This window comes from Acomys russatus, chromosome 9, assembly GCF_903995435.1.
Source record: "Acomys russatus chromosome 9, mAcoRus1.1, whole genome shotgun sequence".
NCBI classification, from domain to species: Eukaryota; Metazoa; Chordata; class Mammalia; order Rodentia; family Muridae; genus Acomys; species Acomys russatus.
The window spans coordinates 54,232,911-54,256,457 of record NC_067145.1 but is presented as its reverse complement, the minus strand read 5'-3'; the positions used below and the strand labels follow the sequence as shown (position 1 = coordinate 54,256,457).

The following is a 23,547-nucleotide window of genomic DNA, read 5'->3' as shown; positions in this document are numbered from 1 at the left end:
TCATGGGTGTGGTACTGGGACAGGTGGTACTAGGGAAGGGAACCTGTTGTAGGCTATCACTTAAATGCCACAGATTCTCCTAATTCTTACAGTGGTTTATATATTTTCCTAGGGAGGAGGAAATAGATTTCTTCTTTTGTTAGGACAATTCTAGAAGGAGTTTCTTGCATTTTATAATTTTCACCAGTTATGTTTACTTCACAGAGAAGATCCACAGATATCCTTTTAGGTCTTCACTTGTGTCACTCAAACTGATGTTTCCCTCTAATGTTTATTCCTGGTTTATAATTTAAATATCCATCATGAATAGTTTTTCCACCTTATTCACTGGTACAGCCTTAAAGCTTTTACATGTAGACTAGAATCAGATAGAGAAATATGCCAAATATGCATAATTTAGGTGAGCTAGGTTATCAAAGAGAATTGCCACTGGAAGAGAAAAAAGCTAGCATGTATAGTAAGACACTATTTGTATTCTAATCATATCAATAAGTAGTAAATTAGTATAGAAAGTTTAGAGATGCGTGGTTAAATAAAAGTGCATTCGGGATACAACTAAAAGTTTCGTGAGCAAAATAGTTCAACATACAAATTTGAGAGTCTCCTACAGTGGGACTAACAGAAGATAATCTAAACTTGCAGGGTTGCCATTCACAATTTTTTCTCAAGAAACAGTAAGGAGCATACTCATTGCGTTGGCAAAACAGATAGAGGTGGGCTGTTGCAAGGTGGGGACTGAAATCAAGGCCTTGCTCAGTGAATCAGACACCACTGAGCTATGACCTCGCCCACCATGTGATCTCTTCCATTACCAGCTCTTAAGTGCCAATGAGCTGACAAGTCCAGCCCCATTTGTCTTTTATAAAAAAAGCTTTAAGGAAAAAGAACCACAGGTCTGCGGTGTCTAAGTGACTCCCATCTGGCCTGTTAGTGACAGCGTGTTTCTTTCCATTCCAATCAGCTCTTATCTTGTGCTTTCTCTCTTTTTCAGTGGCTGCTTCAACCCCTAATTCTACTGCTGGTGCAGCCATGAATTCCTTGACCTCTCTTGGGACTCTGCAAGGATTGGCTGGGGCCACTGTTGGATTGAACAATATTAATGCACTAGCAGGTACCATAAACAGTGAGTATTTGCTGCTCTGGTGGACAGCCTTCCCCTAAATTCTCCAGAAATGGTCAGTCAGAATTGACCAGAAGGATATAAAACAGGAGAACTAAAACTTGGGATGAAGGAGCACATGGTTCAACAGTCAAAAGCCACCACCACCTCCAATTTTATCTCAAAACAAACCAATCACATCCCACCCTTAGCTTCTTTCCAATGTATAGTATAAGTTCAAATCCTTAGATTGCTGTGCTTGCCCGTTTGGTTTTGGTTTTCTCAGCCCTACTGCAAGGCAGGTTGTTAAAATAGAAAAGCTAATGGAGTAGAAGTTAGGAAGCATATGCCCGGCTCTGCTGCCAGTCAACTGTAAGAGCATGGGCAAATCACAGCTCCCTCTCTGGCCTACAGCCTCCATTGGAAAATTGAAAATTCTGAGTCAATTGGTATTAAAGGTGCCCTGCAGCTTGAAAAATCAAAGATTCCAGACAAGTATAGGAGCAAAAACCTAGCCCTTGGAAAGCCAGAGATGAAATTGAGTGGCAAGGAGATTCTGCTCGAAAGAGAACTGTCTTCATTAAGTGCCTAGAGATGAGGGCGCCTCTGCAATAGAGACTGCTATGACAGGCAACACAGGATTTGGGCAAAAAGCTTATCAAATTATACTTGATTCTGAAGCAAACTCCCTCATTGAAAAAGGACGCTAGCCTCTGCCCCACACAGCTAACTGCTAAGTTACTCACATGCATGTAGGAATAGTGCCCAGGCCTGAAGATTAGTCACACTAGATGGTCAAGTATGGCCTTCTGCACTAGGAAATCTGAGCCTCAGCCACAAAGAGGACATCTAATTTGCCTGTCTGTCTATGTGGTCACCATAGTTTTCCAGGAGTTCCAAGACATTCAATAGAGTTTCTGCATTGTGGACCTAGTTGTCTGCCAGATGGCCCTGGTGAAATATTTAATAAGAGGGTCCTGGGTGTTTACCTCACTTTAAGCCATGAGTCAGTAAATAGTTAATTGCTTTAGTAAGTGATCAGTACCATAATTATTTTAAAGCAGAAATCCTAATTTATATTTAAAAGTTAAAAAAGTAATAGGTTGAAAAAGAAATGAGATCAGCAAGATGGCTTGGTGCAGGTGAGGGTGCTTGCTGCCTAACAAGATGCACTGAGTTCAACCCATTGGGACCCACCTAGTAGGAGAGAACATACTTGAACAAGTTGTTCCTGGACCTCCACAAGGGTCCCCTCCCCAACACACAATAAATAAATAAATAAATGTAGCAAAAGAGTTTAAAGAGTCTAAAATGTATCCACATAAAGGTTAACTTTTATAAACCTGTTAAGAAAATAAACAACAATAACAAAACTGAGTTTTGTCTGACCCTAATGTTTCCTTCCAAATGTGATAGCTCTTAATTAGAATACAGTACATGGCTTGGTAAACTTGTGACAGCCAGAATGTTTTATTCCAGTTAAAATTGCCTCCAGCTTTTACATTTTCCAGCAGCCACCTAGGAACCTGGAGGCCTGAGTCCTGTTTCTGGTCAGCTCCTCTTTTTGACTTTGTCCTGCAGCAGGGCAGCCCACTCACCCTTCACCTGAATCTGACCCTGTCCTCCAGCAGTGCAGCCCACTCGCCCTTCACCTGGGTCTGACCCTGTCCTGCAGCAGGGCAGCCCACTCACCCTTCACCTGGGTCTGACCCTGTCCTGCAGCAGTGCAGCCCACTCGCCCTTCACCTGGGTCTGACCCTGTCCTGCAGCAGTGCAGCCCACTCGCCCTTCACCTGGGTCTGACCCTGTCCTGCAGCAGTGCAGCCCACTCGCCCTTCACCTGGGTCTGACCCTGTCCTGCAGCAGGGCAGCCCACTCGCCCTTCACCTGGGTCTGACCCTGTCCTGCAGCAGGGCAGCCCACTCACCCTTCACCCGGGTTCCGGATGTGTATGCGCATACATCCCTCATGCTGCTTCTCTTGCCCCAGGACCTAGTTCCCCTCAAACAAGGACTTTGATTTGATCGCCCGCCTGTCCTTGGTCTGCAGAGTAACAGGCCAGTGGGAATGGTTGTCCTCCTCAGCACGTGCTCATGACTGCTGTGTGTCCTCTCGTCTGTGTCCTGTGCCTCTGCACCTGCTTTGTTTTGTGTTGCTGGGCTTTTCCCATCTTTATTGTGAGGACCCAAGGGGAACTTTGTTGAACAATGAGAAACCACAGCTAGTCCTTGTGTGGGTCATATGTTACGCAGTTTGCTCTGGCAAGGACAACAGTTTCAAATTAAGTTGCTTCTTTTCATTCTTTGTAAGTGGGTTGGTAGAATATGCACAGTTCATGACAAGTTAAGAAAGAATGTTCTTAATTTCATATATCCCTACCTACCAGTCAGTTTGAACCAGGAAGAAAATGTTTAATTATACATAAATGGAAATATGTTCCTTCTTGATTGCTAATGCTTACTAGTAATGATTACTAGTGCAAACATTTTCTAAAACCTCAGCAACTCAGAGGGAGTATATACTCTTTGTCTCAGATTCAATATTAAGGGAACCCCTTTCAGGGTGGAATATCTTCTTGGTTCATTCTTCCTCAAAAGAAATGGTATCACCTGTTGGAGGTAAATGTTTTCTAGACAGTCAGCTCTCAAAACAGCTAATGACAGCTGACATTGTTTCTTTGCCAGCTGTGTCCCAGTAATGCCTAGTGCATGGTACTGTGGCTACAATGATGAGAGGGTTCTGGTTTTCTGAACAGAGCCAACTATTTTCCATGAACAAACAGCCAGGAAGAAAATACGTAGATGACACATCTTAGCTGGTGTTCTTCCCTGCTAGAAGGCCAGCCCCTCTCTGAAAGGGCTCATAGATAAGTGCTAGGTTACATTGTTTGAAAAGCCTTTCTTTTACCTTATATATTAATGAGTGAAACTTAAAACAAAAACAAACATCTACAGCTCTCTAAAGTCAGAAATCAACAAGATAAAAAGAATGTGACTCAGTTGGGTCTTGCATCTGGAGAGTTTGAAGATTCCATTGTTGTATTTTATATATTAATATCTAAATTAAGATGGAAAATGCTTTGTGCAGATATATCTACCCAAGAGCCTCTCTCTGCTTGGTTATTCCTAAATGTAAGTGAAATGTATCCTTGTTTAAACTATGTGATTCTTCCACGTGGCTTAACAGGCTGTCCTTAAAACTATGACACTTTTACTGTAACAAGTTATAAACACTTGGTGAAGAGTGATTTTGAAATTCTTTTATGTGGATGAAAGAAGAGAGGATTTAAGCACATTGCTCTAGCCTACCTTGCTCTTTATTTACATTGTGGATCATTGTTTTAAGCTGTCTGCTAGCAGTTTGTGAAGACGATGTCATTTCATACAAGAGCACAACCCAAACACATTTGCATCTGTGACTTCACCAGCATAGGCATACATGGAAGTGCAGCTAACTGCATGCATAGCCATCTGCCCTAATTCCAGTTGCTTTCCCCTCATCCCTGTTTATTATCTTGTAGCTTAGCAGGCTATACCTCATCTATGCAAAGGAAAACGTACCTCAGTCAGGTCATTCTAGTACATTCCTTACTTTCCCTTTTTTATGTAATCTATATCACCTAGAAGAGTGGCTTACAAATAAATGCCGCCTGCTTATGGTACACTCCTTCTAGTTCTGCTTAGTGCCATCTCCACAGTGCTCACAAAAATAACTGCTCGTATTTGTGGGTGTGTCTGTCATTTAACTAACTTAGGTCTGTGAGTGAAGATCTGTGAAGAGTCATTAAATGTAAACCATTTAATAGTCTGGTGACATACAAGCTATATTGTCAGGCCAACTACTTAGACCTCCCTTACAGACATTTGTCACTCCTATCACTTTATCCACCTTGCTTTGTCCAAACAGCATGCATGAGAGCATCAATGAATAGGGGAAATAATTGATTCATTCAGCTTTCTCAAAGAAAAGCCTTAGTCTTTTAAATGGAAGCATTTTGTTCAGCTAAACTTTCTTCAAACCTCTGCCTCTATTGTCCAAGGCTTTTAGAGGTAATCAAATGCTGACAGCTGACCTGATAAGTGGTAACTTTGAAACCATGATTAGTTAACTAGAAGAACATCAGATAATCATGATTGGTCTCGGAAGGTGAACAACAACTCCTCCTCCTCTACATATGTGTCCATGTGATCCTTTACCTGTTACTCCCTGAATTTGGCCAACCCATAGCCTCCAAATTTTCCAAGATAATATAAATATTCCCAGTGCATCTAGGTTTGAAAGACCATTCTCTCCCCTCTTATTCTTTATTCAGAAGATTTATATCATAGAAGAGGGACGCTTTAGGCTGGGAAGACCAAGCTGCTCCACAGGCCTGTATCCGCACAGGTTCTTGTCCAGTTCCCCACACCTTGGCATCTATAGCCCATCTGCTCCATGCCTCCAGGCACATAAGGCCAGGAGTTGTCTGTCACACACATAGCAGCAGTAGAAGCAAGCAGAGCTTCCAGAAAGTAGGTCTTGCTTAGAGTATAGTCTAAGAACATAACTACCATGGCAGAATACTACCCAGAAGGACAGAGGACACAGCTGCAATGTTGCTTGGTAGAACTGCAGGCCTCCATATACTCTATTTTGTCCTGAAACCTCGTTGCAATATTGTGAGAGGATGTAGTTCATTCTGTTTCTGTTTTAAGAGGTGGAAAATTACAAAATGGGAGAATGTAAGTAGGGCCCTTGTATGGGACTTATGTGACAATGTATGGAAATTCCATGGCCCTTATCTGACAAGCTATGGCAGAGTGGCAGGTAGATTTGGAGATATTCATTAGAGTGAACTTTAGGCCTCAGCATAGCCATGTCAAGCAGCTGGGCTACCCAGAGTTCCAAAGGGTGCTGTGCGCACATGAAATCATACACTCTAGGGTAGAGGGCAAATCACGTTCCTTCCAGAATTCCCTCCTATAAAGGAAATGAGTTTACAACTGATGCTCTGAATTCCTAATGCCTGTTGTGGAACTAAAAGAAGCACTCCGGTGGTTCCAAGGTATCTGATACACTCCTTTGACCCTCTCAGAAGTATCACACACATACTGAACAGTAAGAATAAACATAACCAAACGGGAAAAAGAGAATTACTCTCTAGCCCTTTGGCAGCCACAACAATAGGGATGAGTGGGAAGGAATGTCAGTAAGGTAAACGTGAGTAACTTGTGTCTGAGGGGTAATTTGGAGTAATTAGGAGGACAACCATTCTCTAAGCTCTTTCACAGTGCTTATTCTAACAGCATAGTTATCCAAGTTCCATAAGCAGATATGGTGCAAATGGGACATCTCCCACTTCCTGTCCTTCCTGAGGACTGCAAGTGGTGACAATAAGGGGGCTATTAACTGCTTCCGGTACTTGATTTCTCCTCATAATTTTCAAGCATCTCATAGTAGCTATCCTCCGTTGCCATCAAGATTAGCATTATGTCCAGTAAGTTCATCTTAGAAACAAATCTTTTTTAAAGGCTTTTTAATCAAAAAAAGAAGCCGAAGGCAATTGTGTTGTTGCCTATTCCATTTCCTGAGTTCATTGTTTGTTTTGACTCTGTATTCAAGGAAAATGTCACAGTCAGCAGCCAGAATAGAGCATCCAAGATACAAGGACAAAATCACACATGGGTCTACATCCAGATCCCTCAGGCTGCTGTCAGAATCCAGCTTATAGGCAATGTCACTCTGGTTCACTAAAAAACATGACACTGATTTTTGTCTCTGTGTGTGTGCCTTCCATAGGGTGTCAGTAGCTTGAGGTGTCCTGTTCCGCAACTCTAAGCCAGCTGGGCTAAGTATTCCTGAGGCCCCAGTACCTCACAACACCCTTTGACTGTTTAGAGAAGTCAAGTAGATGGCACTGCTGACTCAGCCTGCTCTGCCACTTCCTCATCACACAGCTTGAGTAGAAAGGGTTTCTCAGGCCCCCAAGCTTCCTGAACCATCCACGGCCCCTAAGAGCCTAGCGGCATACATATGTGTTAGGCCTCGGCCACTAAGGTTTGAGTTGGGTTGGCTTTGAGTTTTCTTTTCTTTTACAATGCTTCTACAATCTAAGAAGCAGAGGTGTATATTTCAAAAAGATACCAGTGGTACTTGCCAGCAGCATACTGCATGGAGTGGGTCTGTCTGACTACAGGGCCTCACTGGCGAAGGGAGGGAGAGTTATCATTGCTTAATTCTTTTTTTTTTTTCTCCACATTATTGTGATTTATTTCTTCATATGTATTGTTTGTTGACTTTCTGTTGGTTTGATTAGTGTGCGAGCTGCATGCACTTGCTGTTGTCCTGTGTCAAATGATTCTCTGACTTCCTTTGGAAAGCACTAATGAATAAGTGCTATTTCTCTTCTCTATTGTTGGGTTTTTTGTAAAGTTGCTCAAATGCTCTCAGGTATGGCGGCTCTGAATGGAGGACTTGGCGCCACAGGCTTGACGAATGGCACGGCTGGCACCATGGACGCCCTCACCCAGGCCTACTCAGGAATTCAGCAGTATGCGGCAGCTGCACTGCCCACTTTATACAGCCAGAGCCTGCTGCAACAGCAGAGTGCTGCAGGCAGCCAGAAGGAAGGTAGGTATCTATCTGCACCCCAGGGCCTGGCGGCGCCAGCCAGACCTGCATTAGCCTTGAGAGCATGCCTAGAAGGTGCTAGTTTGAGCTAGAGTCTTAAACCACCTGCCTAATTTCTAGTATTCATGTTAAAAGAAAAGACTCAAGCATATGGCCTTTATCACAGGCTTCTGTTGATCCCCCCCCCCCCCAGTTTTTCACTTATCCCTAAAGAACTTCTCATCCATCACGTGTTTACAGGAAATTATTTACTAGTTGTTACCATGAAAACTGCCTAGAACATCCTCTCCCCAGTTAGCATGAGCAGTCAGTCTCTCCCTTTACATAGACACTCCTCAGTGAGAGGGTACCATTTGATCAGGTTGGTGTGGGGAGGAACTTCTCTCAGTTCCCCAGGGTCCTGAGGACCCTGGTGTCCACCTGCTGCCTGTCAGTCCACAATAGTGAATCTACAGCTAGCTAGAGATGACTTAGTCTATAGGGGAGGATGTCTTCTGGGGGAGAAAAGGGGTGATGGAATGCCTAGGTGCACTGCCAATGAGGCAGGATACATTTCAGAAAGCTAATACTAAGAATAAATCGAAGCTAATTATAAAATGGTTAATTACCTGCTCCAAATAAGGATTGTTTATCCTTTTGATTCTTATGCTTTATTGGTTGGTTGGTTGGTTGGTTGGTTGGTTGGTTGGTTGACATAGGGTCTCACCTACAGCCCAGGCTGCCCTTCACTTTGTGCCAGTGTCTACCTCCCCAGTACTATTACAGTGGTACACTACCATGCTCAATTGTTTTAATTTCTTTACTAGCTGACATTGCTTTAAAGCAGTCAGCAATGTGCTGTTTCCTTTCTGACTTGTTCAGAATATGGAAAAGGTAAATCAGAGAAGAATTTTTGTTTTTATTTTTCCTTCCCTTTTACCCTCACTCCATAGTTACAAACTGCTTTTGCTTGGATATTAATGTAGAGTCTGGTAAGCTGTAAGTGGTATCATAGTTTTACTCTGCAAAGGTAGGATTTTTTAAGGAACTACAACTTAAAAGTTTAAAAAAAAAATAAAACAAATTTTCCTTTGACAAAGAGCATAGAGATCTTGAAAAACATAAAAAACAAATGCAAGCTAAGTTATCTCTCATTGCTTCAACCCTCCCTCCCTTTCCTCCCAGCTGTGACATCTTTTGTAGGTTTCTAAGCATGCAGAGCTGCTTGGACAACTGTGTCTCACTGGGTTTGGAAGGGGCCCCCACTTTATGAACACCACAGGTCTTACCTAAGAAAGCCTGCCTTTGTTTAGTCCCTGTAGGGTCAGGAGAAGAGAGAGCCACTGGGAGAAGTAGGTGTCATAGGAGGTAACCTGTCAGATAACAAAGCTAACTCCTCTAAATGGTTCCAGAGACTGCTGGTCCTCTCCAGCATCCAGCATGGCTTTACAGGACAAGATAACTTGTGTCACCCAGACATAACTGCTACCAAAAGATGAAAAAAAATCAGTGACTGAAGACCGGGCCCCCAAAGAACATTTTTCTGCATGACTTCCCCTCTACCCACTGCCCTAAGCTGCTTGTCTTTGACTAATAAGGACCGGAAGTCATGATCGCCAAGCCCTGACTCTAATTTAGGGATGCTGACTACCAGTGATATGCATTAGGGCTCTTTATTTTTGGCACCAGTCATAGCTTTTGGTTTACCCATTTCATTGGTTTTCTTTGTTCATGCCTGCCCCCAGCTCTGTCTTTTACTCTCAAACCTCTCTCTTGACCATCTTCTCACCCAGTTAATATATTCAAGGATAATATCTATCTGCCATTAGCTTAAGTAAAATATAATTTAAAATGAAAATTATAGCAAGAAGGGGGCGGAACAATTTTCAGATTCCCCAATCTACAGTTGTGTCCTTGTACTGACCTTTAGTCAGAGCTGAAATGTCTAGTAGTCAAGCATGCTGGTGTATTTATTTTCCACCACAGGAAAACACGAGCCATTTAGATTTGGGGAAAAATGATGTAAATTAATGTTTCCATGGCTAAATTTTGTGAAGAATTATAGCATTCCTACAGATGTAAGTATCAGGAAAGCCCCATCACCTTTCATGCCATTGTGAACCTCGTCTGATGCCTCTCATACACCCCCATCTCTCTCCCTTTATAGGAGGCAAGTTTCATACACACAAGTAGTTGGGGCCCCTGGTACCCAGCAAGAAGCCAATTGGCACTGGTGATTTGGTGTAGCTTTGTTCTAGCAAATAGATGCCTCTGGGCCTCGGGGGTTCTGTGCTACATCGGGCACCCTGTGAGAAATACACAACACAACCACCCACCTGTAGGGACCAGGGATGTAGCACAACTGCCAGTGAAGGCGTGCTAGGAGAAAGTGCACACTCAAAGGGTGAGTTGTGAATAGGCTTTTATTACTTTTAGAGGTTTAGGATTGTGTGTGTGTGTGTGTGTGTGTGTGTGTGTGTGTGTGTGTGTGTGTGTGTGTGTGAATTTTTGATGATTTTGGTATCAGCTGCATCAGTTATAAACAGTGAATGTTTTTCTATATGAAGCTTTTTTTTTTTCTCAGTTTGGGGGGGGGTTAAAAGTTCAAAATGCTTCTTGATAAAGGGATATCTCAAAGGAGGGGGGTCAAGAAGATGTTGCAATTAGTCCCTGGGAAATAATAAACAAAAGGACCAATACTTCTATTTGACTGTCTCGTTGTTTGCAGTTTCCCTCTCTCTGGCATGGACATACTCAGAATGTACGTAGCATTCTGGATTGCCATGATCACTCAGGCACACATAGTCTGTGCTGTTCATTAAGATTGCACTTACTGCCCAGAATTCAGTAGTAGCAACATTCCTTACAATGCAAATCGAGCCCCATTAATCCTTCTTGAGGCATTCAAATCCTTCATTTAGAAGGCACATTAAATCTAGAGTACACATTTGATTGGTATACCTATTACTAAAAACACACATGGTACAGTAGCACGTAGCACACCCATTTTCAGCACTTGAGTTTTCACATATATCCATAGTAGGTCTAAAAAACAGTTCAGGATAAGTGTCAACTATAATTGTCTCCTTTTAAAACAGGCTGCCTCCCTTGAGCTGGAATATCGACTTAGCCATACAGTCCGTGGAATATAGTAATGTGGACATGTTTTTAAGTAAAGGAAAAATAACTTCATCTCTGTTTCAGTAAAGTCTTGTTATTTAAGACATTTTCTTCATTAATTTCCTGTGGGCAGACGAAGATGTGCCAGTTCATATATTTCTATAAAGCTCTTGTTATCCTCATGCCCACACGCATAGCTGCCACTCCCCACTGTAGGAGTTCTGTAGGGAGGTCACAGGATCCTCGCCCCTGATCTCCACGTGGAACAGGCATGCAAGGTCCCTCCAGTGACAGCCAGGTACGGAAGTCACTTTCACAGTTCTGTGAGTTCTTTTCTTCCCAGCATCCAAGAAGTATCCCAACTTTATCCTCTCTCTGTCAAACGTATCTGGTTCCCTTCTTTTTGTTCTTTCAACTTTCACACAGCTCTTGTGTAGGTGAGTCTTGAGTTCAGTGAAGAACTTAAGAAAGCTAACCTTCCAAGCAGTAGAGCCAAAAAAAGGTGGGAGGGGGGGACTTTTGCATTCTCCCTTGGTTTCTGAGGTTTCCAGGGAAAGAGAAGAGCTTTGCTTAACTCAGTCTTGAGAAGCTCTTGCATCCACTGCACTTACTCCCAAAGCTAATTTTCAGAGATATAGAGCCTGTCACACTTGTAAGGCTCTTGCTACCTTTCCCCCAGTTGTTGACTCCCTCCCAGCCATTCTAATAAAGACGGCGATTATAGCATGTGTGCACAGATATGCCGAATCAAAACTGGCTGAATGATTGAGAAATCTGAGCAGCAGTAGTGCTGTTGTATTCCTTAGTCTAAATTGCTGCAATTTGCTCAGAATGTAAAGAACATTCTCTTCCACTTCAGGAGATAGTCTACACACAAAACACCCAGGAGTAACCTATTCCTAAGTTCTATCCCTGCTCTGCCCACTACACCACCTTCTCCCTCATGGAGACGAGTGCCAATATGTGCAGCTAAAGTGATCTAGAGATTTCCTGTGGAAAAAGAAGCTGCTTGTAGCATGCCCCACTTCCCCACCCATCCCCTGCTGCCAGTTTGAAAATTTCAAAGGACAAGTGTTTTCCTGAAGATCATGCCGGCTTAACATTATCCATCTGCTCGTTCTTCATAAGAAAAAGCCAAATGACTAGCTACCTGTTACTAAAGTATTCCTAAGCGGCTATGGGGACTAAGACTTGGGGGATACCTTACTCTGATTTTTTCTTCCTCTTTAGGTCCAGAGGGGGCAAACCTCTTTATTTACCACCTTCCACAGGAGTTTGGAGACCAGGACATTCTGCAGATGTTCATGCCCTTTGGAAATGTTATCTCTGCTAAAGTCTTCATTGACAAACAGACCAATCTGAGCAAGTGCTTTGGTATGCAAAAGAAACCTAGCTAAATATTGCAGGTTTCCCAGTCAGGAGTCAGGATAGGGCCTTCCTTATGGTGGTAGCTCCTGACCTTACGGTTTGCATGTAAACAGATTGGGGCAGAGTCATTTAATCAGAAAAGGGGGAAGAGCCATCCAAAGGGGGCATTCCTTTAGACTGGAGGACGGAAGTGTCTTCATATGTATCTCATTCTCTTTCATCATAGAGCAGTAGTTGTTTCTTCAAACCCTGGATGGAGCCATGAATGTTTAGTCTGTGCTACTACAGATGAGGACTGCTAACACTCTGCCACTAAGTCCCTAGTCCTACAGTTCCAAATAGCTCGCACACTGTCCCAGGGCTTCTTACTCAGTGTCCATACTCAGAAGCAGGGTGTGGCCAGGCTGCTGCCACTACATCTCTATGGACTATGGACTAGCAGTTGGTGGGTCCCATGCTTATAGACAACAAAGCATTATGATGGGCTGAGATTATAAGATTGGCTAGGGCTGGCTTCATGAATAGGCACAGAGCACAGGAATATGTAGGTGTTAACCAAACACTCCAAAATCCCTAGCTGTCTGCCCTTGCAGCCTTTCTGTCCAAAGGGAACATCCTTTTGAAAAAACAAACAAACAAACAAAATAACGAAAACTCATGTCCCAATGTTTCTATACCACCAAGGACAGCATTTGTTAAATCAGTGACTTCTTTGTTTTTTCTCCAAAGAAGTTAAGAATCCAGGGTGTTCAAAGCCTTGTCTAGCCCTGGCCCAGCGGCCTCACGGCATTGTGCTGGTATCACTCCTACAGTTTAATAAATTATATTGTGGAAGGCTATCCATTTTATAAAATAAGATATGGGCTAAAAGAAATAGGAATGTGGCCCAGGGGTCCCGCTCAAACTAAGGCACCAGCCAAGGACAATACAGGAGGTAAACTTTAAACCCCTTCCCAGATCTAGCCAATGGTCGGAATATTCTCCACAGTTGAGTGGAGAGTGTGATATGACTTTCTCATGTACTCTGGTGCCTCACATTTGACCATGTCCCCTGGAGGGGGAGACCTGGTGGCACTCAGAGGAAGGACAGCAGGTTGCCAAGAAGAGACTTGATACCCTATGAGAATATATAGGGGGAGGTGATCCCCCTCAGGAACAGTCATAGGGGAGGGGAATAATGGGAAAATGGGGAGGGGGGAGGAATGGGAGGATACAAGGGATGGGATAACCATTGAGATGTAACAAGAATAAATTAATAAAAAAAAAAAAAAAGAAAGAAATAGGAATGTGTATGCTACCAAAAAAAATGTAAGGTAGCCAGAAATTCAAAGTTTATTTGGCTGACTGGTACATAATGTTTTGGTTCCTACAGCTCTTTCATCACCCAAGAAGGCCTACACCTCGGTAGTTAGAAGAATTAATACATCAACCATTTCCAGTGATTGTTTTACCCTAGGAGAAAGCCTGTCAGCCTAAACCCGCTGCTCCTCTGCTGTGGGAACTGTAAAGATCCCTTTGTAACAGCTGAGGAGTAACATGAAAACTAGGCTGTATGCATGTGGGAGCCACAGCTCACTTTTGCACAAGGTTTCCTGTGCAAGGCTTTTATACCAACAATTTTCATAGCTGTATAACTGTTCTAAGTTTATTTGGATACTAAAAGGGACTGTAGCTAGTAATTTGAGAAAACTATCTTGAAAAGAGATTTTATCAGTCCACAAACTACTTAACCAATATGTTCATGATAATACAAGCTGTAGCTGTGAAAATCAGGGATGTAGTTTCAATTTGTCTTAAAAGCTTTGCCTCCGAAGTTTCTCAGTGAGCCCGTCTATGTCTTACACTCCCAGTTTGCTCAGCTGCTTGTCGTAATAAACCCGTCCTTTCATCCATCTCACTCTTGACCCATTTCCATTCTTTAATCATCTTGCCACCTCTATCTAAGAGACCCTAGAGAAGGAGAAGTCGCGTCCGAGGGAAAGGCTTGGTTTGAGATTACTTCTACTGGGAATTAGTCACTGAGAATGGAAACAAGCATTTTTGCAGCACAGCCTCCCTAGGAAAAGCTGCCCTGCTTTACCCATCTGTCCACTTTTGTCAGCTGAGAACTCTACTCAAAGGATGTCTATGTCCTCTGCTCCCTCCACTGGTTCATAAAAGAATTTTCTCTTTAGTTTTAAACCTTCATAGTAGTAGAGAGCTGAAATTCTAGAATCTTCCAAATTGCTGATGTTTGGACGTGAAATTCAATCTATGGAATAGCTTCCTGTTGCCACTCAGAGTCATGAATGCATAAGTCACCTCTTGCCTCAGTGTGAACCAAGCTATGCCTGGACTCCTGACTTGCCTCCCACTCCGTTGTTAAAACAAACTCCGCAACCAGAATTCTTTCCTCCTGAATCTTTGTGGAATATCATTTGTTCTTTTTCAAAAACAGGCATGACCTCTCTCTCTCTGATGGTGGCTTCTTGTTGCAGACACAACTAACTGGGATGTATTGAGACTGTTATTAAGCCCGAGAAAAAGAGAAAGGCCTGTTGCCTTTCCCTAGGTTTATCTGAACAGTAATTCCAAAATGTTAAGAAGCTATTATACATTATTCTAATTCAGTTAATTTGGTGCTTGACTCATCCTAAGCAACTCGGCACAGGCTGTCTGTGAATTTACATATATACGTAGGACATACACAGTACTTATGCTCCTCTGAAGATTCCTTCCAAAGGATCATTGAGGGGCGGGGAGGTGCCGGGAGGCAGTAAAACAAACTCCAAAGCACTAAGTAGAGGGACAAGTTCACTAGAGCAACTTAGCTTTTGTTTTGTGGGGAGGGCTTTTGTCCTACATGGAGAATTTGTTGTCCAACTAGTCTTTGGCCAGCGGGCATTTCCACTGCTGTCCACAGACATGCACTGTGCATGCATGGAACAGCATAAACCTATCAGACCCCGGGACGGGCACCTCTCAGCATTGCAGTCACACTCTGCTGGCCAGCGCGGCCAGTGGCATTTTCTGCCTGGCTCCCCCTTCACCCTGACCTCCCTACCTCTTTCCGCTTTCTGTTTTCCAGGTTTTGTTAGCTATGACAATCCAGTCTCTGCACAAGCTGCAATCCAGGCTATGAACGGCTTTCAGATCGGCATGAAACGCTTGAAGGTGCAGCTGAAACGCTCCAAAAACGACAGCAAACCTTACTGATCCTAACCCCAGAAGCTCCCTGCTCTTATTTTAGCTTTCTTAGGGTAAGTCCCACAAGCCAGCCTGTTCTCAACAGGGAAGGCAGAGGAGGGACCACAATGCCAACTTTTACCAAGAGAGACGGTTATTTTTACAATAAGGCCTCCATTCCTTCCACTCATGCCCCAGCAAATCTGCCATAATTAAAACCTGGGCTACCTTGTTTATATTGAGCAAATCCCTCCTCCAGTTGTGCCACTGTATTCTCCTTTGTTTTGCGATTTTAATATCCTTACTCCTTTTGAAATTTTTTTTGTTTTGCTTTTTTTTTTTTTTTAAAGAAAAACATATAAAGAAATAAATGACATCTTGAGAATTTAAAAGGCAAGCAAACACTAATGTGCAATTCTAACTCTGAAACCACTGGTGCCCCAAGAGCACTGCCTGGAGAGCTCACCCCTCCTTGCCCGCCCGCCTGCCCGCTCCTCGAAGGGCCCCACGGTTAGAGGTAACGTGGTGGCCTAGCAGAGAGAGAAGCCAGGAGAAGCACTTAAAACTCCACAAAACATCTTCCCACTACATTGGTTTGTTTTAATATAAGTAGGATTTTATTTTAGGGTTCAAAGAAACATGACATTTATTGGTCAGATTATTACACTGGTTGTCTATTTTGTTATTGTTTTATTTTTGTTTTTAGAAAGGATTAATGTAAAAAAAAGATTTAGAGATCTGTTTCTTAAAGCTACAGGGTTTAAAAATAAAATAAAAATGAGTGAAAATACTTGATGTTTCTTGAAAGATAAATTTAATAATAAATAAATACATAAATAATACATAAATAAAAAAGAAAGCCACAGGCCTGTAAATTTTATTTGTAAAAAAAAAAACATTTCTATTTTTATACAAAATTTTTACTGCCTCAGAAATAATGGAAGTTATTTATTGCCTATTGTTAACTTATTGGGTACCTAAAGAGCAGTTCTCTGTCTAGCTAGAACCTTCTGAAGTAGTCTCTAGAGGAATTGTTCTAGGAATGGGCTTTTTTTCACCGTTGAACCCTAGACCTAAAGTTCATGCTTTATCCTCTTGTTGTTTGTATCTGTCTGATTATTTTGTTCGTATTTTCCATTATCTAGTTACAATTCAGTTGTCTTGACTTCCCCATTTGTCACCTTTGTTCAGACTGGACCCTCGCCTCTGTCCCTTCCTAGTCCTTCACCCCAGAACGCCCAGAATCCATCCCCTCTCACTCTCCAGATGGATTCTCTTGGGGTTTCATTGTGCTGTGGAAAAAGAGTGTAAGAAATGCAAATTATGTGAATGGCTCATAGACTCTCTGAAGACCTAAGATTTGCATTAGTTTTTCTCCTGCACCCTTAAAAGTGATTTTGTTGCTGCTGCGTAGATTCTGTGTAACTTTTTACTCTTCCTTGTTTTTTCCCTAGACATCTTCATGCCCGTTAGTTCATCGTTTGCCTAGCATGTCCCTGTGGCGTCTCAAAAAAAAAGTTTCATCGTCCCGTCATTGTTTCTGATGTCTTTCTGACCTCACATCATATTTGGTTCTCCTACTGACCTTTGATCTAGTTTTGACCTTTGAAATTTGCATGTGACCTCATCTAGCTATGAATTCTGGGAAGTCAATGTGAAAAACATTGCTGCATTCATGCAAGACTGAAATTATTAGACAAATTATAGAAAAAAAAAACCTGTGGCAAAAATGTTTCTTTCTTTTTTTTTTTTTTTTTTTTTTCATAAAACAGACTTGAAAGTATTACACAGGGATTGGCATTCTGCCCGGTCACTGGTGACAATAGCAATATGTGTCCAGGGACACAGAATGTTGGTTTCTAACAGACTACTTCCAAAAACAGTTTGAGAAAAAAAAAAACTGTCTGATTTTAAGTCTCTAGAGGTCTGTAATAGTTTTTACATTTTTCAGGCAGTGTAAAGTTTTTTGATAAGGCCATTTTAGGTGGCTCACTTTCTCATTAAGATATATATATAGAACCACTTTTTGTAGATTAGTATAAGAAAAATATTTACCCTGTTTTGGGGCAAATGCTACCTATTTGTGTCACCTTTTGCTGAACTGACTCACAGTTAGACAATCCATGGTTTAATGCACATGAAATTACCTATATTTTATACTGTTCCAATGTACAGGAGAAAGGTTACTGTAAACTGCGTCATGTTGGTGCTTCTGTGGATTAAGTTGTGGTCTCATCATGAGTCTTAAGGTCTTAATGTTATTTGTTGATAAGACAAGCTTAGAATTGGTTTACTTAAAACAAAACAAAAAAAGAATTTCAAAAAAAAAAGTTGTTTGCTTAAAAAAAATTTCATGTGAGAGAAAAAAAAAACTATTCCAGAATAAGTTTTGTGTTGGCTTGAGAAGCATTGATGTCACTTTTTTTTATTGTGGACTATTAGATGTGTTTGTGTTCAGCAAAATGTGATCTGTTTTGTTTTTTCTTTTAAAGAAAAAAAGTGAAAACTATATAGTGCCAAATTCCAAAGGTACTTCCTTCCTAGAGCTTCGGTGTGTTTCTTGTGAGAAGTAATTTGATAACATGGGTATTTTATTATGTGTTTTGTATAAATCCCTAATATTTAAAAAAAAAAAAAGGTTACAAAGTTTGTTAACTTGCTCTTCTGTGGTCTTGTTGCCTGAAATTGTTATTGTTTGTTACTTCTCTATGCTGTTTTTTGTAAGACATTGTACAAGTGCCCATGTGTCACTTTTCTAAGCCTCCGCGTCCGTGCTGTGAAGGCAGCCCTCACGGTGTATCTTCATAATATCTGGGGACCTCTAAGGTGAGAAAGTTTTGAACTTTTAACCCTTTCTACCCAGAGCTATCTGGAATGTTGGTGACTTTATGCTGTCATCCTTGGGTTTGTTTTGGGGTGTTTCTGGTTTGGAATTTTTCCCATCTGTATCTTCTGAGTTCTTTTTGTTCCTTGAGACTCCAAAAATTCTTGTCTTTTTCCTATACAATTTTTTAATTTTCTTTTTTCCCCCTCATTCCTATTATCCTATGTTCCTTTAGTTTAAGTTTAAAAGATTGAGTAAACCCTGTGAAGGTAAAAATAGATAAATTTAGCCCTACATAAACCCTAAAGGCAATGTTTGCTTTTTGAGATCGGGTTTCAAGGTATGTCCTAGTGTCCAATATTTTCATACGCCCCGGAGTTAGTGGTCCAGTCTTTCAAGGAATTTTGCTTTTGTTTCTTAAATATGCTTAAGTGATGCTGAGTCAGCCATTATGCTAGGGATTCTCAGACTCCAGCTGACACCTGCGTATGCAAGGTGTCTGCATGAAAGCCTCTGCCCTTCCATACCACTCTGGTTTTCTAGGGAGTTCTGATCTTTTACAGGGGCTGGCCATGTTAGAGGAGCTCAGCTCTGCTCTTCACCACAGTTATTAACCAAATACTAGGACTAGCTCCTGCTGCCACTTTTTCAAGTGCCATATTCCTCTGAGTCTGGCTTCTTATGAACAGATGTCTTGTTTTGATAGACCCTAATGTCATCTGTACAGTCCCAGCACACACCCAGTCTCTGGGAAAGCATACCCTGCAAGCTTCTGGTCTCAGCCTCCTTTCCTCCTCACCCACCCCACTTGGTTTAATGTGTGTGTGTGAGTGTGATAGCCCTGAGATGGAAAGGATTAGCCTCTCACAATGCAAAAAAACAGAGTTTCCTCCTTACAGCACGTGCACTTCCAGTGACATGACTCGTGTTACCCCACACCTGTTTACTACTGCCGGGGCCTTCCTTCATCCTTGAGGGCTATTTTGTACTTTCTGCAGCACTCAGCTTAATAACAAAGTGACCACACACATTCTCAGTCTCTTCTGTATGGTGGTGTGTAGGTACACATAGAAACACAAGAGAATACCAGTTGTATTTCATAGACCATCTCATCCAGAGTCTATTCATTTATCAGTGACATAAATCTCAGAAAAAATCTGATTTTTTTTCTCCCATGGAAACAAACTGCCCTCCTTCCTCTTAACCCACCTACAGTCCCCCTACCCCCAACCCCACCCCTGCAGAGGCTCGGGCCAGGCAGGCACTTTCTGTTGAGTGTTTCTGATTTTGCAGGCAACCAAGACAGTACATTGAGGGGGAGGTTTTTTGGTTTTGCATGTTTCATTGTTAGAAAGATAACCTTCCTCAGAGACAAACTGCCCTTTATCTTTCAATATCAAACGGAAAAAGCTGCAAGGGTGCACAGGGACTGTTTCCGGAAGACAAAACACAGGGAAACTGCGTTTTAAAAAATCAAGTGTAGAGCATAATGTTTCAAAACTCACTCAGAGAACTCTGATCAGATGGCGCCTCCGAGGTGTAACAAGTTCATCTTTCTTTCACCGCAGGGTTCTAGGTCTTTGGCTTGTGCAACTATGGAATCATTTACTGTTTCTGTTTTTATTATCTTAAGTGCTAATTAAAAAAAATAAAACTTAAAAAAATGTAGTTTCATTACCTTTTGAATAATGTCATACAAAAAAATGTATTTGTGTTTTTGTGCTGTGGGAATTGTTGTTTGTAGATTAATAATACCATTTTGTTTAGAATTAAAAAATAGTTTTTAAATATTGTCTGAGAAAAGCCAAAGTTAATGCAACCTAGTGGAAACTGTAAGACCATTTGAGTATTGTTTGTTTTATTGATGCATTTGGATTTTGTTGTTTGATGGAATTTGAGCCAAAAAACAAAAATGCAGGCTTTCCTATTTCTACAACTGATTGTACTTATGCATTTTGTACCAGTGGGATTTTTTATACTGGAGATTAAAAAAATGGAAATTTTTGTGGCTTACTCTTGTGGGCCCCCTGACAATGACTGATTTCAAGTTTGATTTCTGGTTGATAGAAAGAAAGTTGCTTTTATTTTAAGAATTAAAAACTTTGGCTTGATTTCTTTTTTCCCTTTGCTTATATCTAGCATTAGAATTTTGTCTTAAAATACAGCGGTAAGTTTCACTTTTTATTCTGTATTGTGCAGTTACACAATAAGATAATTAGATTTAGAAGTACTCAGTCACTTTAAGTGGATAAATGTATTAGTTAAACTTTAGGAGTTTGCTTTTTTGCTGTTTAGATCGAAGTTTTTTCTGACCCTTCTGTCCTCATTGTGAACATAACCGTGTAGTTGAAACAGTCAGACTTATTTTTGTAATGTATGTTATTGTGTGATGCGGTTTTTGCTTCTGTCTCCAATATTAAACCATTTTCCTAATACTTGTTTCTCTCTCTGCGTGTTGTATTGTTGGTAGTCATTCTGTTGTTGGTGACGCATCTACACACCTCACTGTTGCACGTATCTGTTTTTTTTCTATATGTTGTGTAAAAAGATACAGTCGATTCCACCTAAGTGAATATCTGATTTGGGAAATGAGTCGCATCCCACCTCTGGCTTATGCACAGCCTACTCCCGCTAAGCGCTGCTTGTCCCTGTGATTCGTCTGATAACTGCCCACAGGGCTGGACTTGGCAAGGCATTTTATGGTCTTTGGGCCACACACGTTCCTTTCCTCTCCTCTCCCTCACACCCACAGTTGCTAGCGTTCATGCTGTCTCTGCTACAACCTTATGAGAAACAGAAGCAGTAAACCCAGGGCTGCTTCTGTCTGCCTTCAAGTCCCAAGTCCCATGACTTCAGGCAGGGTTAGGAAGGGGTCACCTTTACAAAAGAGGTGGACCCTCAGGGATGGATAAACTAAAACTAAAACAGGGGGTAAAAAGAGTTAAACTTAGGAGTCTGCTCCACTGACCGATGGGTATGTATAGAAATGCATTTCTAATTAATTTAACCCAGGAGTAGCTTCACTTGACTACAACTGGCAGAAGTGGGAGGACTTCCATGGACTCCAGTGGAAGCTGGACTCAGTGAGGGGGTGGGGGCCTCTGCTCAGGTCCTCGCTGTCGATTTCCAGAGGGGAGCTCATTATGCCATAGGTCCCGCACTCCCTCCTACGTGGACACAGGATAGGGACGAGGTTTGCTCTCACTGATGAGAGACCGGTTCCCACTCCCCCTGCAGTAAAAGCCACCACCCTCTCCGCTCTGTCTACCTGCTCAGGAGTCTGGCTGCCCTCCAAGTTCTCGTCATAGATCCCATGACTGTCTGTGTCCCCTTCTCTTCTTACCCTTCTGACTTTCTAGTGTGAGCACTGAAAGGTTAGACACAGTGCCTGCGTCAGGCCACCCTGAGCCTGGTGGCATTGAGAGCTCTGGCTGGCCCCCACCCTGGTTTCAGATGGCCCCTCAGGCCCCTGTTCCTCAGTCAGGTCAGGAACCACAGGCCTACCAAGTGGAAGAAAGGCGCCTCTTCCCCTAGGCCGATCACCTCACTGAGATTGAGTTTCAGAGTCCTAACCCTACACTGATGGAAGCTGATTTCTAGAGATAGCTCTGCTGTCCTTCTCTAGGCCTGGGCCTGGCCAGTCTGCCTCTGAATGGCCACTGCTTCTATAGTGAGAAAAGATGCCTAAAGGTGTGATTTCTCTCCTTTCTTTTCTGGAGGAATGGGCGGCATAAGGGAGGGAAGACCTGGGGAAAAGGATGATAAAACTATTGGCAAGATGTGTTTCTGAAATACAAATATGCTCAGCATGAGGCATAATGTACACACACAGATAGGCGAAGGGGGTTTCTCCACAGAAGACACAAAGGCTCCTCCTGTAAGCACTTGTAACTATAAAGTTGATCACTGCTTAAATTCACACTCAGTGTTGGTTTTTTTTAAAACTCTACGGTGTGCGCAGGTCTGCCTTCCGCCTGTGCAAAGGCTGCCGTGGGAACCCACAGAGCCATCAGCATTTCCTGGCTGCTGGAAGCCATACGCCTGCCAGGCCACAGCAGTGGGGTGTGATCTGCAGGCTCATAGCTAGCAGGCTAGGCAATGCAGTGCAGACCACGCATCGTTCCTGATAAGTGAATAAAACATTGTGGCCAGAAAATCAGCTTATTCACTTATCAGGAATCGACTGTTGTACTAACTCACTGTTTTTGTTTTTCATTTCTGTTGTAGTTCGCTATTTTTGCTGTGTTCTGTTTTTCCCTCTCATGCTTGGGCAAATTCACTGGGAATATTACCTTCATGTGATCATGAACCGTTTCTATCGAGTGAAAAATGGTATCTTAACAAAATCTATGCACTTGCTATCAGGAACACAATACTGGATGTGTCTTATATATATTGAACTATATAGTACTCGATTTCTTAAATAAAGCTGAAGAAAGGACTCGGTGTAAAGTTAATGTTATTATTTCTCAAAGCAGTGTTTTTAAGGGGTATTGTTCTTTCAAGTCTTGAGTGATATAGGATATTTTTCATTAAAATTATATCATTGTCTTTATGAATTAATATTCAATAAATGGACTTTGGAAACAAAACATAGTGGAGGAGGTAGTTCTTCCAGATGTGTTTTAGCAAGGGCTCGGCAGCCCATCTTTCCAGGGGCTAATCTCGTGCTGCATTAAGATAAAACAGAAAAATCCCTTCACCTCTAAGGACCACTAGAAAGTGATCCACATCCTAGCCTAGAAAGCCTTTTGAGTGTGTGGCTTCCTTGGACTCTAAAGAAGGGGACAAAAAAGGAAGGCATGCCTGATAATAACACTGGTGTGTGTCAGATGAGGTGACACTGAAGCCATACCCTGTGGAGGACAGTGGCAGTTCTATTCAGGGCCACAGAATGAGGGACAACAGAGGGAGCATTTGATCATTCTGGATGAGATGGCAGAATTTCAAAGTTGCTCGTGAGAGGGAGCCGGCCTGTGAGTTCCTAGGCTTAAGCGGGAGGCCTGCTGCTTGGCCCTTTGAGAGAGGATGTTTGAAATTTTCTACAGGCTTTAAGTTTGAACAGAATGGCATTTTTATTGGATCTCTCCACCTTGGGAGCTTTATGTTAGATTTGCTTTTCTCTCTTATGTATGATTCTAGGAAAAACTAAATTTCTGCCCGCAAAATGGTAGAGGCCACTAACGCTTTGTGAGACAGCTCTTACCCCTAGTGAGGGCCAGAAAGAGTGCCGTTACTGAAAACCCACTCATAGGCCAGAGCTCTTCTTCCACTCTCTGCCTCCTCCCACCCCAAATTTCCAACTCGTAAACCTGTCACACACCCTAAAATCAAAGCTTGTAGTCAAAGGCCAGAGACAGGTTGTCAAATCAAGGGCGGGGAC

The 23,547-nt window shown here is 42.2% G+C and overlaps 1 protein-coding gene across 22 annotated transcripts in view; it reads left to right on the top strand.

Moving 5' to 3' along the window:
* Celf2 (CUGBP Elav-like family member 2) overlaps nt 1-17,100 on the top strand; it is an 833,341-nt gene extending 816,241 nt beyond the window's left edge. For 9 of the 22 annotated variants that reach the window (XM_051151384.1, XM_051151368.1, XM_051151365.1 and 6 more), the window contains 5 exons: nt 992-1,111; nt 7,511-7,708; nt 12,038-12,181; nt 15,243-15,414; nt 16,795-17,100. In XM_051151384.1, coding sequence (XP_051007341.1) covers nt 992-1,111; nt 7,511-7,708; nt 12,038-12,181; nt 15,243-15,370 — 590 coding nt within the window. In that variant the 3' untranslated portion in view covers nt 15,371-15,414; nt 16,795-17,100. Of the gene's footprint in view, nt 1-991; nt 1,124-7,510; nt 7,709-12,037; nt 12,182-15,242; nt 15,415-16,794 lie in introns of all 22 variants that reach the window. The other 13 variants (XM_051151366.1, XM_051151363.1, XM_051151370.1 and 10 more) reach the window with 5 other exon arrangements.
* The last annotated feature ends 6,447 nt before the right edge of the window (nt 17,101-23,547 follow it).